The sequence below is a fragment of the Olea europaea genome, chromosome 15 (assembly GCF_002742605.1).
Source record: "Olea europaea var. sylvestris chromosome 15, O_europaea_v1, whole genome shotgun sequence".
NCBI classification, from domain to species: domain Eukaryota; kingdom Viridiplantae; phylum Streptophyta; class Magnoliopsida; order Lamiales; family Oleaceae; genus Olea; species Olea europaea.
In genome coordinates, this window is record NC_036251.1 from 8,183,404 (window position 1) to 8,196,738 (window position 13,335).

At 41.0% G+C, this 13,335-nt stretch overlaps 2 protein-coding genes across 2 annotated transcripts; both read left to right on the forward strand.

Moving 5' to 3' along the window:
* The first annotated feature begins 9,672 nt into the window (after positions 1–9,672).
* LOC111411177 lies at positions 9,673–10,425 on the forward strand. The gene has a single exon (XM_023041734.1). The coding sequence runs from the start codon at positions 9,673–9,675 to the stop codon at positions 10,423–10,425; it is 753 nt and encodes a 250-aa protein (XP_022897502.1).
* Positions 10,426–12,532: 2,107 nt separating this feature from the next.
* On the forward strand, positions 12,533–13,202 carry LOC111411178. Its single transcript, XM_023041735.1, has 2 exons — positions 12,533–13,003; positions 13,137–13,202. Exons 1-2 carry the CDS (start codon positions 12,533–12,535, stop codon positions 13,200–13,202), a joined length of 537 nt encoding a protein of 178 aa, XP_022897503.1.
* Positions 13,203–13,335: the final 133 nt, after the last annotated feature.

Here is a 13,335-nt window from a genome sequence, read left to right on the forward strand (position 1 = left end):
CTGGTAGGAAGGTGACAGTAGGGTGTGACCTTGATTCAACCATCATGGCTAAACTCATAAGTTGTCTCTCCCAAAACCAAGACGTATTCGCCTGGACAGTTGAAGACATGTCGGGAATTGACCCTGAGGTTGCAGTATACAGGCTCAATGTAAACCCAGGAGCCAAACCTGTCAAACAAAGGAAAAGACAGTTTGCACAACGGCGCGAAGTCATACGATAAGAGATTGCCAAGCTCCTTAATGTACAGTTCATCCGAGAAGTGCAATATCCTGACTGGCTCGCCAATGTAGTTCTCGTGAAAAAGGCCAATGGAAAGTGGCGAGTTTGCATTGACTTCACTAATTTGAAAAAAGCATGTCCGAAAGATAGCTATCCCCTCCCCCCGATTGACAGTCTCGTTGACAACACTTCGGGTCACAAATTGTACAGCTTTTTGGACGCATTCTCAGGGTACCACCAAATACCAATGGCCACAGAAGATCAAGAGAATACCTCATTCATGGCAGATTCCGCCATCTATTGTTATAAGGCCATGCCATTCGGCTTAAAGAACGCAAGGACTACATATCAGAGGCTAATCAACAAGGTCTTTGTTGATTTAATTGGAAAAACCATTGAGGCTTACGTCGATGACATGGTGGTCAAAAGTAAACTAGTGGATGATCATATCACCGATCTTGAAGAAGTGTTTTCCACGGTATGGAAATACAACATGAAGCTCAACCCAACAAAATGTGCCTTTGGGGTAGTATCAGGAAAGTTTCTAGGTTTCATGATCACAAATAGAGGAATAGAAGCCAACCCTGACAAGATCCAAGCCCTAATATCTATGGAAGCCCCAAAGAGCAAAAAGGACATCCAAAAGCTTACTGGTTGGGTAGCAGCATTGAACAGTTTTGTCTCTCGGGCAGCGGATAGATGTTTCCCCTTTTTCAAACTTCTAAGAGGCCACAAGAGTTTTGAATGGAATGATAAATGTGATCTAGCCTTCCAACAACTTAAGCAAACTTTAACTGTATCTCCGATTCTTGCCAAACCAGAGCCTGGTGATACTTTGTTCCTTTACTTGGCTGTGTCTCGAAATGCCGTAAGCGGGGTACTAGTAAAGAAAAAAGGAAAGGTGCAACAACCTATCTAATATGTCAGTAAAGTACTTCTTGACACCAAGACTCGGTATAACCTTGCGGAACAGTTAGCTCTTGCCTTGATAGTAACTGCTAGAAAGTTGCGGCAATATTTCCAATCTCACCCCATAATAGTTCTCACCAATCAACCACTCAAGCACATACTTCAGAGGCCAGATGTCTGGGAAAGGCTATTAAAATAGGCGATCGAGCTTGGCGAGTTCGACATAGAATTCAAGCCTCGACTTTCCATCAAAGCACAGGCACTGCCCGACTTCATAGCTGAACTCACTCCAAAAACAGAAAGGCCCGAAGTAAAAAACCCGAGCACGACCTCAAAAACTTGGGAGATATTTTTTGATGGAGCGTCGAACAGCTCGGGCTCGGGGGCCGGGATAATTATCATCAGCCCGGACAAGACCATTGAAGTTCAATGTGAACTTAGGTTTGAGTTTGAAGCAAGCAACAACGAAGCGAAATATGAAGCTGTGGTCATTGCTCTCGAACTTGCCAGGAATTTGGAATTAGAGCACATCAGAGTCTTCAGCGACTCACAGCTCGTTGTTGGACAGATCAAAGGATCATTTGAAAGAAAAGATGAAAAGATGAGCTTGTAGTGTCTAAAAGTGCATGACCTTCAAAGACAGTTCACAAGTTGTGAAATACTAAAAATAGCAAGAGCAGATAACTCCAAAGCTGACGCACTATCCAGACTTGTTTTCATGAGGATAGATGGACTCGATAGAATAGTGCACATCAAGATTGTCACAGAGCCTAGCATAAACACGAAGCCGAGCGTTATGGACATTGACCATAAGCCTTCTTGGATTGATCAAATAGTTGAGTATATAAGTAATGGAGACCTGCCTCCTGACCCTAGCGCCGCAAGAAGTATTAGAGCTAAAGCTGCTAGGTATTGCATTATCATAGGGGTGTTGTTTCGACGAAGTCTCACACTCCCCTATCTGAGATGCCTCAAGCCTTCCGAGTCTTTCCAAGCCCTGACTGAGGTTTACGAGGGAATATGCAGAAATCACCAGGGAGCCAGGGCCCTTGCCTACAAATTAATAAGGTATGGGTACTACTGGCCAACTATAAAAAAAGATGCAGCTGAATATGTCAAAAGATGCGACAAGTGTCAGAGGTTTGGTAATGCTATACATGCCCCTGCAGAAGAGTTGACTTCTATCCATTATTCAGCACCATTTGAACAATGGGGAGCTGACATCCTTGGGCCTTCCCCATGGCCCGAGGACAGTTAAAATTTGCTGTGGTAGCAGTTGAGTACTTCACAAAGTGGGTAGAAGCCGAACCCCTAGCAAAAATATCAGAGGCCAAGCTCAGATCATTTATATGGAAATCGATTATATGTAGGTTTGGAATACCCAAAGTACTTATAACAGATAATGAAAGGCAGTTCGACGATTCACAATTCAAAAACTTCTGTGTCAATCTCGGTATTGACCATCGTCTGACATCAGTATCGTACCCTCAAAGCAATGGCCTCGCTGATGTGACAAATAGGATCATACTTCAGGACCTTCGCACCAGGATCGGAAACGCAAGAGGTGACTGGCCCGATGAGTTGCCCTCCATACTGTGGGCATATAGAACTTCTCATAAAATAGCAATAAGCGAGACTCCTTTCATGTTGGCTTTCGGCTTAGAGGCCACTATCTCCATCGAAGTCAGTCTTCCCACTTTAAGGAGAGTTGAACCCGACATGGAAGACCAAACAACCGAATATCTTGACTTACTTGAAGAAGTAAGAGAGCAAGCTTCACTGAGAGCTGCTAGTTACCAAAATAAAACGGCAAAGTACTTTAGCGCCAAAGTCAAGTCCCGAGAATTTAAGAGTGGGGATTTGATTCTAAGAAGAGCAGAGGCAGCTGGAAACCCTCCAGGTAAGCTTGGACTGGTATGGGAAGGGTCATTCGAAGTCATACGAAGGATCAAAGGAGGAGCATACAGCCTTAGAGATCTTCAAGAAATCTACTTTCGAGGCCTTGGAATGTGGATAACCTAAAAATATATTACAAGTAGAATAGCAATAGCGTCACACAAGGGCTTGCATGCCCGCCGTATTTTCATTTTTTAGTAGCTCGGGTCTATGAACCCTTAAGCATTTTTTGTTTTCAAGTAGCTCGGGCTAAGTACCCTTGAGCACCTAATAATATTTAAAGTTTTCTTTTATTAGCACTACTTAAACTTCGGCGTAACGACATGCTTCGGGCATGCAGCCAACTCTTCAACATTAGTGTAACGATGTGCTACGGGCATGCAACTAATAAACTTTGGCGTAACGACGTTCTTCGGGCATGCAGCCAACTCTTCGACAGTAGTGTAACGACGTGCTACGGGCATGCAACTAATAAACTTTAGCATAATGACGTGCTTTGGGTATGCAGCCACTATAACATTAGTGTAATGACATGCTACGGGCATACAACTAATAACTCTGGCATAATGACGTGCTTCGGGCATGCAGCCATTTCTTAACATTAACGACCTTCTATAGGCATGCAGCATAATACAACCTGAGGTCATGAACCCTGAACTATTTTGCATTTAAAATCAATAACGGATAAGTTCGGGGTCGAACCTGTTCACATGATAAAGATCGAACCCGACACCGTCTGTAACCTAGAAACAAACTCAAAAACCCAAGTTTATATGTAAAAAGCTCGAACTCATCATCCGAATTGACATACAGACCCATAAGTTCGACCTCGATGACTACATCAAGAATCAAGCTAGGACATGTCCGGTGTTTAAGGTCGAAATGTTGATCGAATTGAGCTCCGTGCCTTTCACACAAGACACCCCGAGCTAAAAAGGCCCAAGTTATGGCAACTAAAAAGCTCGAACTATATCAAGAATCGAGCTCATGCATGCCTGATGTTCAGCACCAAAGTGTTGATTGAGCACCAAAGCATTGAAAAAAAATAAACACAAGTGCACAAACATTCATCAATAAATTGAAAACAGTAGTATGCACGAACATTCATCAATAACAAAGTAATGTGCACGAACATTGGTCGATGAAATTAATAACAAAAGTATCAGCCCAGTTCGGGCAATATTACAAAAATTTTTAAAACAAAGTTAACGACCTAATCGATATCTACAACCCTGACATCGTTCCCTTGATCGCCAGTCCTGACGTCATCTCCATTACCATCATCATCATCCTCTCCACCATTGTCCTTGACCTCGGAAGCCAAAAGTTCGAGCTCCTATGTGAGCTCGTTCATTGTCTTCAAATCCTCGACCAGGGACTTTAAATCCTCAGGCATCTTCGTGCGAAGATAAGAATGGGCAAGGCGAAGCCTGTAATGGTAAGAGCCCGACCCGTACTGTCCCAACAGGGTCCCAAACTCGTCGGACTTCTTGAAGTCTTCAACAGCCTGAGCTCGAGCGTCATCACGAGCCTTTGCCAGCTCTTCCCCAAAGCTCCTCTGGGACTGGAGAAGCTCGAGCTTAACTTCCTCGACCTCAGCCTTGGATGTCTCCAGTTCCTCTCGGGACTTCTTGAGGTTAGCCTCAGTAGTCAGCTCGCTCTTTTTCCTTTAAAACCTCATCCATTTCGTTCGAGATGTTGATACCATTCAAAGTAAGACCTCGTGCCACACTCAGCGTCTGCACAAAGAAGGAAAGGAAGTCCGAAGTCAATTCGATTAAAGAAGATGAAAAAATAAAAAATACAGTTAAGTTCGGTATCTTACCCTTAAGGTCAAAGCCTCTAGTTTCTTGACCCCTTCATTAATGTTGACCTCCTTCTCGAACCTTTCGACAAGGTCCTTCACCAGGGCACACTCTGTGTATTCCTCAAGGGCACTATCTGAGATAGGCTCGAAGCCTGAATCCCCGACGCCATAACAACCCCGAGCACGATCTTGATATTTCGACTTTGTATGAGGCATTGAGGTCGGGCTCCTTGACGTCGAGGGTTGACCCTTAGGAGGGGCCGGGCTCTCAAGATCCACTTCAGGCACCCTAACATCGGCGTGCCTGGCCCTCTTCTTCTCCTTTTTTGAGGCCGGAGCTTTAGACATCGGCCCCTTCGCCTTATGATGGACATTGGCCAGCAATTTGGAAGGATCAAAAGACATCTTTAGATCTGCAAGAAACAAATCACAAGGCATTAGCATGATCTCGACATCAAGAATACGATGATAGAGCTTAAAAAGTAAAAGACATACCCTCGAGGCCTTTCACATTTGCAAGGTTGAGGGTGTCATCCTCGAGCAAATAATCGATCTTCTCTGCCAAGGGGTTGTGGTTAACTAACCTTAATCTGTCCCTCTCTAGAACCTCAAAATACGCCTGACCCTCATTAAACCTATCCTTACTAGGGATCTCCCACCTCGAGCTAAAAGGATGGTCGGGATCCTGGGGCTTTACAAAGAAAAATCTCTCTTTCCAACCCCGAAGAGAGCTCGGGGTCTCAGATGTTCTAAGCCTCCCCTTGGTTGACAAATACACAAAACAGTTGAACCCCAACGAGTACTTCATATCATACACCATCCTCAGAAGGTCGAGCCTAGGCTCGATATCGAGGCATCTACATAATATAAAGAAATAGACCAACAGCCTCCAACCTTTAGGGGCCAACTGGCCCGAACACATATAGAACGAAGTTAAAAAGTGGATAAAAAGGGGTGAAGGGGCCACCGCATCCCAGCCTTAAGGGCATCCCTAAAAAACGTCATCTCCCCCTCTCGAGCTCCTAAGATATCTTCGGTACTCTTAGGAACCTTAACATCACAAATGGGCATCACCCCGAACTCTCTAGCAATCTTAATAATTACATGTTCTTTATAAGTGGTCAGGTTTTTTGAATAAGTTAATACCTCTCCTGGAGAGCTAACAGGAAAGGCCAGGGTGATAAGATCTCGACCTTGATCACTCGGAGTCTCGACGGCTATACTAGGGGCAGTAGGGTTCTCATTATGCCCCGAACTCTTAGAAAGCCTACTACTGTCACTATTACTCGACCCCTTACTGCCACTACTGCTACTGCTCGACATTTCTCTACTCAAATAATTAACAACTTAAAGGCTCAAACTCTTACCTTAATGGAGATCACTCACAACCCACTATCCCCGAACTCGAGCTTCTTTTACAGAGAGTGGAGAGTAAAAAGTGAAAATGAATAGTGGGGTATTTATAGGGGTCATGGGCATACCAACAGTCACTTAATCTAAAACCCTTAAAATAGGATACGTGGCAAAGATCCAAGTTCGAGCTCTGACAACCAGCCACATGACAGGCACGTGATATAGTATATCTCCAACAGGTAAATGACAGGTGTCGAGGTCGATATCAAGCTACGACATCCTTTTTGCATCTCAATCCAAGATGGTATACACTGCATGATCTACAACTCAGATGCACGGGGGGCCTATGATGATTCCGGATTGGTAACCCCGAACTAGACCTGAATTTGCCCACCATGCTCAACCTCGACCTAAGACCCCGAGTTGATCTTAGTGTGTTATGCCGGTTTGAGGTCGGGGTTTCCTTAAGGTCGGGGTTATCTCTAATCCGACCCTGCCCACCGACTTAATTTCCAAAAAAATAGAACCCACCTAAGTCTACTCCTTCCCTGATTAGAATTCTAACAGTATACTTCTAATCAAACTCCAACACCTAATCCTAAGGGGAAAAGGTCTCTTTCAATAATAGAATCCTACAGCTCCCCCACCAACACCTATAAATACTTGACCAAGGCTCAACATCAAGGTACATTTTCATTATCTTCAGTTTATAGCCTCACGCACTAAATTCCCTATTTGACTTAAGCAAAGGAGGGGTGACGAGCACACACCTCGTTGCCTTTGTTGCAGGTATTCACAGACCGATTGTGTCCATCAAAGTGAAGTTAGACAATCAAGCTCGAGATCTTTTAGGTGATATTTTTTGGTAGCATCAACCACCAATGTGGAAAGATTTCAAGAACTACCTGAAACATAAACGCAAGGAAATAGGAATTGAAGATTTGATTGTTAGATTAAGAATTGGGGAAGACAATCGAAATGCTGAAAAGAAGTCTGGAAAGCAGTAAATGGAGGCTAAAGTCAATTTGGTGGAGCCAAATACTAGCAAGAAAAGGAAGTACCCGAATAATAGCAAGCAAAAGTGCAAGGCCAAGAAATTCAAAGGAAATTACTATAATTGCGGTAAGCCTGGTCATATTGCAAAGGACTGTCGGCAGAAAAAGCAAAACAAAAAGGACCAAGTGCACTTGACTGAAGAAGAGAGACTGTCTAACGGAGTGTCTCTCGGCTGTTGTATTTGAAGTAAACATGGTGGATAATCCGAGAGAATGGTTCGTTGATACTGGCGCTACTCGTCATGTTTGTGCGGATAAGGAGATGTTTTCATCTTACACTCCTATCAATGGACAACAACTTTTCATGGGCAACTCAGCGACATCAAAAGTTATTGGTTTAGGTAAAGTAGTGATGAAGATGCATCCGGGAAAGAAGTAACACTCATCGATGTGCTGCATGTTCCTAATATTCGCAAAAAATTTGGTATCTGGAGCTCTGTTAAGCAAGAATGAGTTTAGGCTAGTACTTGAATCTGACAAGTTTGTACTCACCAAAAATGGCATGTTTGTAGGCAAAGGGTACTTAGCTAATGGGCTATTCAAATTGAGCATAATGTCTGTACTCCGTGATTTTGATATTAATAAAAATAAATCTTCTGCTTACTAGATTGAGCCTTCTAACTTATGGCATGATAGGTTAGGACATGAAAATATTAATACTTTACGAAGATTAGTAAGTTTAGATTTATTACCTTTTATGTCCTTTGATCAAAATCATCGATGCGAAATATGTGTACATGCTAAACTAGCGAAGACACCGTTTCATTCAGTTGAAAGGAACTCGAATCCTCTAGAACTAATTCACAATGATATTTGTGATTTAAAGTTTGTGCAAGGGGAATGTACAAAATTGTCACCAGAAATGAAAGTTAAAAAAAATGTCATTTTCACTTTTTGTGAGCAAAAATGTCACATTTTTGGGGTGCAAAGTCCAAAATACCCTTAATCACACATTTCTAGTAGCATTAAATGCTTGATGTGAAGGAAAAGCATTGAGTTGATAGAAAACATGGATAAATGTGTATTTTATTGATTAATATGAATTTTTGTTAATAAAAAATTACCAAATAAATTAGAAAACGAAATAAAAACAAGAAACCCTACCTCTTTTCCATCTTCTTCATTTTCATTGATCAAGAAGACATTTGTGTTGCATTCTACATCCACTTTGAGAGGTTAGTAATTACAAATTAATTTATATTACTTTTATAACTTTGTATTTGTACATATTAAATACAACATGGGCATATTTATTTGAAATTACTTTGAAAGTATTATGCATTCATTTGTTTGATTTTTTTTGAATCCTTAATAAAATGCCATTATCACCATTGAGTAATTTCTTCCATTACCACCATTAAAGTCTCTTTAATGACAAGGCCAATATGCCATTTTCATTATGCCATTTGGTAGGTGAATAATAATGACCACACTTAATATGATGTGTTGAAGAAACCTAAGAAATTCACCGCCGTCTGCTTCCCGACATTCTCGACAGTTAAACTGTCGAGTTCGACATTTACAAATCGTCGGGTTAGATTCTGACATTTCGAAACTACCGAGTTATAGAATATTACTTTCAATTTGGATACTTCAAAACGATACAAACCCTTGATTTGAACTTTTGTTATTGTACTGATTTACGTATTATAAAGTGTGAGTTTCATGCTATTAAATGCCAACATATTGATTCGGAATTGTTACCATTGCAATCCCAACATTTCAGGTATGAATAATCATTTGAGATCCGTCGTGTCGCATGGGGAAAATTTTGTTCATGCGGATGACGAATGGAAGTGGAGAGGGGACAAAACTACTTCCATTCTGGTGCCAAGAAGTATTACCGTAGCCGAACGTATGTTAAGGTTGAAGGAGAAACTTGGCATTCTTGATCCCCGCACTGAAATTGAATTGAAGTTCAAAGTCCCTAACTTGAATATACCTCCGGCTGAAATATGCGACAATGAAGACTTAAATTGGTACGTATCAGTGCATAAGGAAAGTGCTATCTGCGTTACTGTTTTGGAATCCGATCTCCCAAGTGTTGACATGGGAAGGGACGCAAATTTTGAAGATCCTTCGTTTGTCGCGGTAGATGTTTAGCAAAATGTGGAACATGATTTGGTGAATCGAATGCATAGTGTCTCAAACAATAATGCACTTGAAACACATGAGTATGATAACGGGAGTGCACCATTAGATGAGAACTTGGATAACCCATCACCTAGTTTAGAGGCTGCTAATTCTGTTGACGTCGAGGACGAGCACTCTTTGTCACATTCGAACGATTCGGATGGATATGAATTTATGAGAACTGTGACTACATCCGATCTTGCCGAAAAGGAAATATTCTTTAGCAAGAAAGAGTTGTACTCAAAAATTCGTGCAGTTGCTTTGAAAACAAGTTCCAATTTCGGGTGAGCCGGTCAAGCATGAAGATGTTAACCGTTGTATGCGCCGACCGCAGTTGCAAGTGGATGTTACGTGCTTCTACTGTGAGGCAGTCTGCAATCTTTGTGATCCGTAAATTCAATAATGTGCACACATGTTCCATTGACTTTTGCATTAATGCGCATCGACATGTGACGAGTGCTGTAATTGCTGAGCATATTTTCGAAAAATTGGATAATCCGAACCGATCGTATGATCCGAGCACTATTGCACGTGACATGGAACGTGAGCTCGGTGTCCAAATAAGTTACAGCAAGGCACGTAGGGGAAAGGTGGCCGCTTTACATATGCTGCATGGGACACCGGAGGTCAGTTTTCAGAAATTATCTTCATACTGTCACGTACTAGGTGAGAATAACCCGGGGACGGTAACCCACATCGAACTTGATTCTCGCGATAGATTCCATTACTTCTTCCTAGCTTTTGGTGCAAGCATTCGTGGTTACATGCAGTACTTGAGGCCCGTAGTTTGCGTTGACGGTAGTCACTTGAAAGGTCCATACAAGGGTACACTTTTACTGGCAACTGCCCAAGATGCGAACAAACAGATTTATCCCTTAGCGTGGGAGATTGTGGATTCCGAAACGAACCGATCTTGGTTGTGGTTTATGTCTAATTTGAAAGATCTTATAGGAGACTCAGATGAACTTGTATTTGTTTCGGACAGGAAAAGAAGTATCGAAAGAGCTATTACTCACTTATTTCCTTTGTCTCGTCATTGTTGTTGTATGTGACATATGGAGAAGAACCTAATTCGACGGTACTTTAACGCAAGTTCAATATTCCTGTTCAAACGAGCTGCTACGACTTATCGGGTCGAAGAGTTCGAACGACTAATGGGACAGATTCGTAGGGTGAGTGAAAGATGTTACAGGTATTTGGAGAAAGCCGGTTTTTCATTCTGGTCACGAGCACTATTCGTGGGAGACCGATACAACATTATGACAAACAACAACGCGGAATCATTGAACTCGATGCTGAGACATGCTCGTTGATAAGTGTGTTTTTACACACTTATTTGGATTCATAAACACGACTTAAACATGGATAAAATGGTTGAATTGTGACTTAATCCAGTTAAATTTATGCATTGTAGGTAATTCAATGGAAATTGTGGAATTCAGGAGAAAAGAGCCGAAGAAGGACCAAAACGCAACAATTTGATAGTTCGAGGACCAAAGGTGCAAATATTGAAAAGTTGAGCTAAATGCAAAACGAGAGGGAAGACATGCCAAGTATGAGTTCAATGACAAAGCAAAATGAATGGAAGAAGAAAATATTGAAGAGGGACTGAAATGAAGACAATTGAAAGTTGGAGAACTAAAGTGCAAATACTCAAAAGATATGCCGAATGAGGGGCATAAGAATTGATGGTATCAATCATCAAGTGGAAGATAAAATTTATTGAAAAGATGAAGAAATCAAAGAAAGAAGTCAAGAGAAGCAACAAAGAAGTTCAGGGACCAAACTGAACAGACCACATAGATGGTTACCTCTATGTGACCGCATAGTGTAACCTTCTATGCGGTCGCATAGAGGGATCCAGGGATTCAATGTACCCAAATTTTTTGATCTATGTGACCGCATAGATTCCCTCTATGCGGTCGCATAGAGTTATTTTCAACTCTCGGGCGCAGTTTTTCATTTTGGTTGAAACTCCTTCCCTACTTAATTTGGACGCGATATAAATACCAAAAATCATCATATGAAGAGGGAGAACGACCAGGGAGAAGGAAAAAACCAAAATTGGAGGCAAGAAACTTGATTTTGGATTCAATTTCACACGGGCTCGAGACGGGATTGAAGATTATACACACGGATTGAAGAAATTCCATACGGGAGTATTCTTATTTTCTTTTAATTTCGTTTTTTCAATTTCTTAATTTTGCAATGATGATTATAGGCTAGGGTTTTTATTCATTAGGAATTTGATGAACCTTTTGATGATTTAAATTTCCGTTATTTCATAAATTCAATATTAATTTCGATTGGACAAATGCTTGATTTATATGAGTTGAATGTTTCCATAATTATTTGGCCAATTATTATGTGATTGTAGATGATTTATTCTTTGCATTCAAAAGAAGGGGAATAAATTCGATAGAATATAAATTGACATAGGGTCCGATAGGGGATGGAAACTTACCTCTATGCTTTATGCAATTCATGAAAATGTTCATAAAATGTCATGCATTCTTATACATTGCATCATCCATAGAAATATAGGCTGGTGATGTGTAAGAGTAGATTCAATATATATCGAGAGAGTGTATTTGATAATTTAGGAACATTGAATTGGCATTTTGTTCATCTATTCGTTGAATTTGTGAAATTAGGTTTTTTTTAATAATCAATTGGGGATTCAAGTTCTTAATGATTTCATTTCAATTCATTTCAATACAATAATTCTAAAATTGCGTATTTACATTTCAGTTGCGTATTTATTTCATTAGATTAGTGAAATTTTGAATTTAGGGTTTCCAATTTTGAAATTAGGGTTTTCTTTGCAATTAGGGTTTCGAATTGGGGATTTCTCCCAAAATTAGGGTTTTCATATTTAAACCAAATTTTCATTCAATTAGATTCGGTTAAGGTCACATTAGTTTAATTAGAGCTAATTTAATCTTCGTGGGAACGATACTTGGACTCATAGTCCACTTTACTACTTGTTAGCGAACCGTACACTTGCGGTGAGTTTTAAAATCGAGAAGAAATAATTTTGCGAACACTCGTTCGTTGCCAATCACGTGTTTGGTCGAGCACATTCGTAAAACAATGCAGAGGTGGTTTTACTAACGTCGAAGCAATGCAACCGCATGTAGTACTATATTATCGTCGAGGATGGAGAACGAGTTACAAACAACATTTGAAGCTGGTACTAGGCTTCGAGCCCATCAGTTGACAAACAGCTTGACCCAGGTTGGAATATCCAACGATAAGGAGATAGTGGACTTCTCCGATAACGCGTGCACATGTCGTGAGTTTCAACTAAATCGTATGCCATGTGCTCATGTAACTCGTGGGGCTACCCTGAGTGGTAAGTCATTATACGATCTATGCTCTCCGTACTATATATCGGAATACTGGAAGGGTGCCTATATGGAAGTCATATATCCCGTTACACGGGAAGTGGATTGGGTTGTTCCAAATGAAATCCTAGGCACTCATATTTTGCCACCGACCGTACGTCGTCCTCCAGGTAGACCACCGACGCGACGTAAGCGAGCTAGATACGAGTCCACTTCCCAACTGAGGAAATGCACTCGATGTGGGAGACTTGGTCATAACCGGACCACATGTTCGAACCCTATTGTATCACAAGCCACTTGAAGAAGCGTGATCTGTAAAAGTGGTTGTCAAATGTAATCCCCGAAAAACTTAATTTAAATATGCATTGTACATTCCGAACTTATTTTATGAATCTGTTATTATTATCGTATGCCAGTGCAAATTTGGTCGTTATGTTCCGCAAGCAAAGTACCGATCATTACAGTTCCATTATCACGAATGAGATGAATACCTTTTTCGTACTATAAACTTAGCCGATCATAGAAGTTTCATTAGCTTCGACTGACAGTTCGTCGAAATGGAAAACTGATTTTCATGAGACCATACTGAACAAACAAAACACCAACATTACGTCT

Bases quoted from the DNA above. Each gene is read 5' to 3' on its own strand.
- LOC111411177 (XM_023041734.1), top strand. From the start codon at position 9,673: ATGAAGATGTTAACCGTTGTATGCGCCGACCGCAGTTGCAAGTGGATG.
- LOC111411178 (XM_023041735.1), top strand. From the start codon at position 12,533: ATGGAGAACGAGTTACAAACAACATTTGAAGCTGGTACTAGGCTTCGA. The intron at 13,004-13,136 runs GTATCACAAGCC...ATCGTATGCCAG, and splicing joins CCACATGTTCGAACCCTATT to TGCAAATTTGGTCGTTATGT.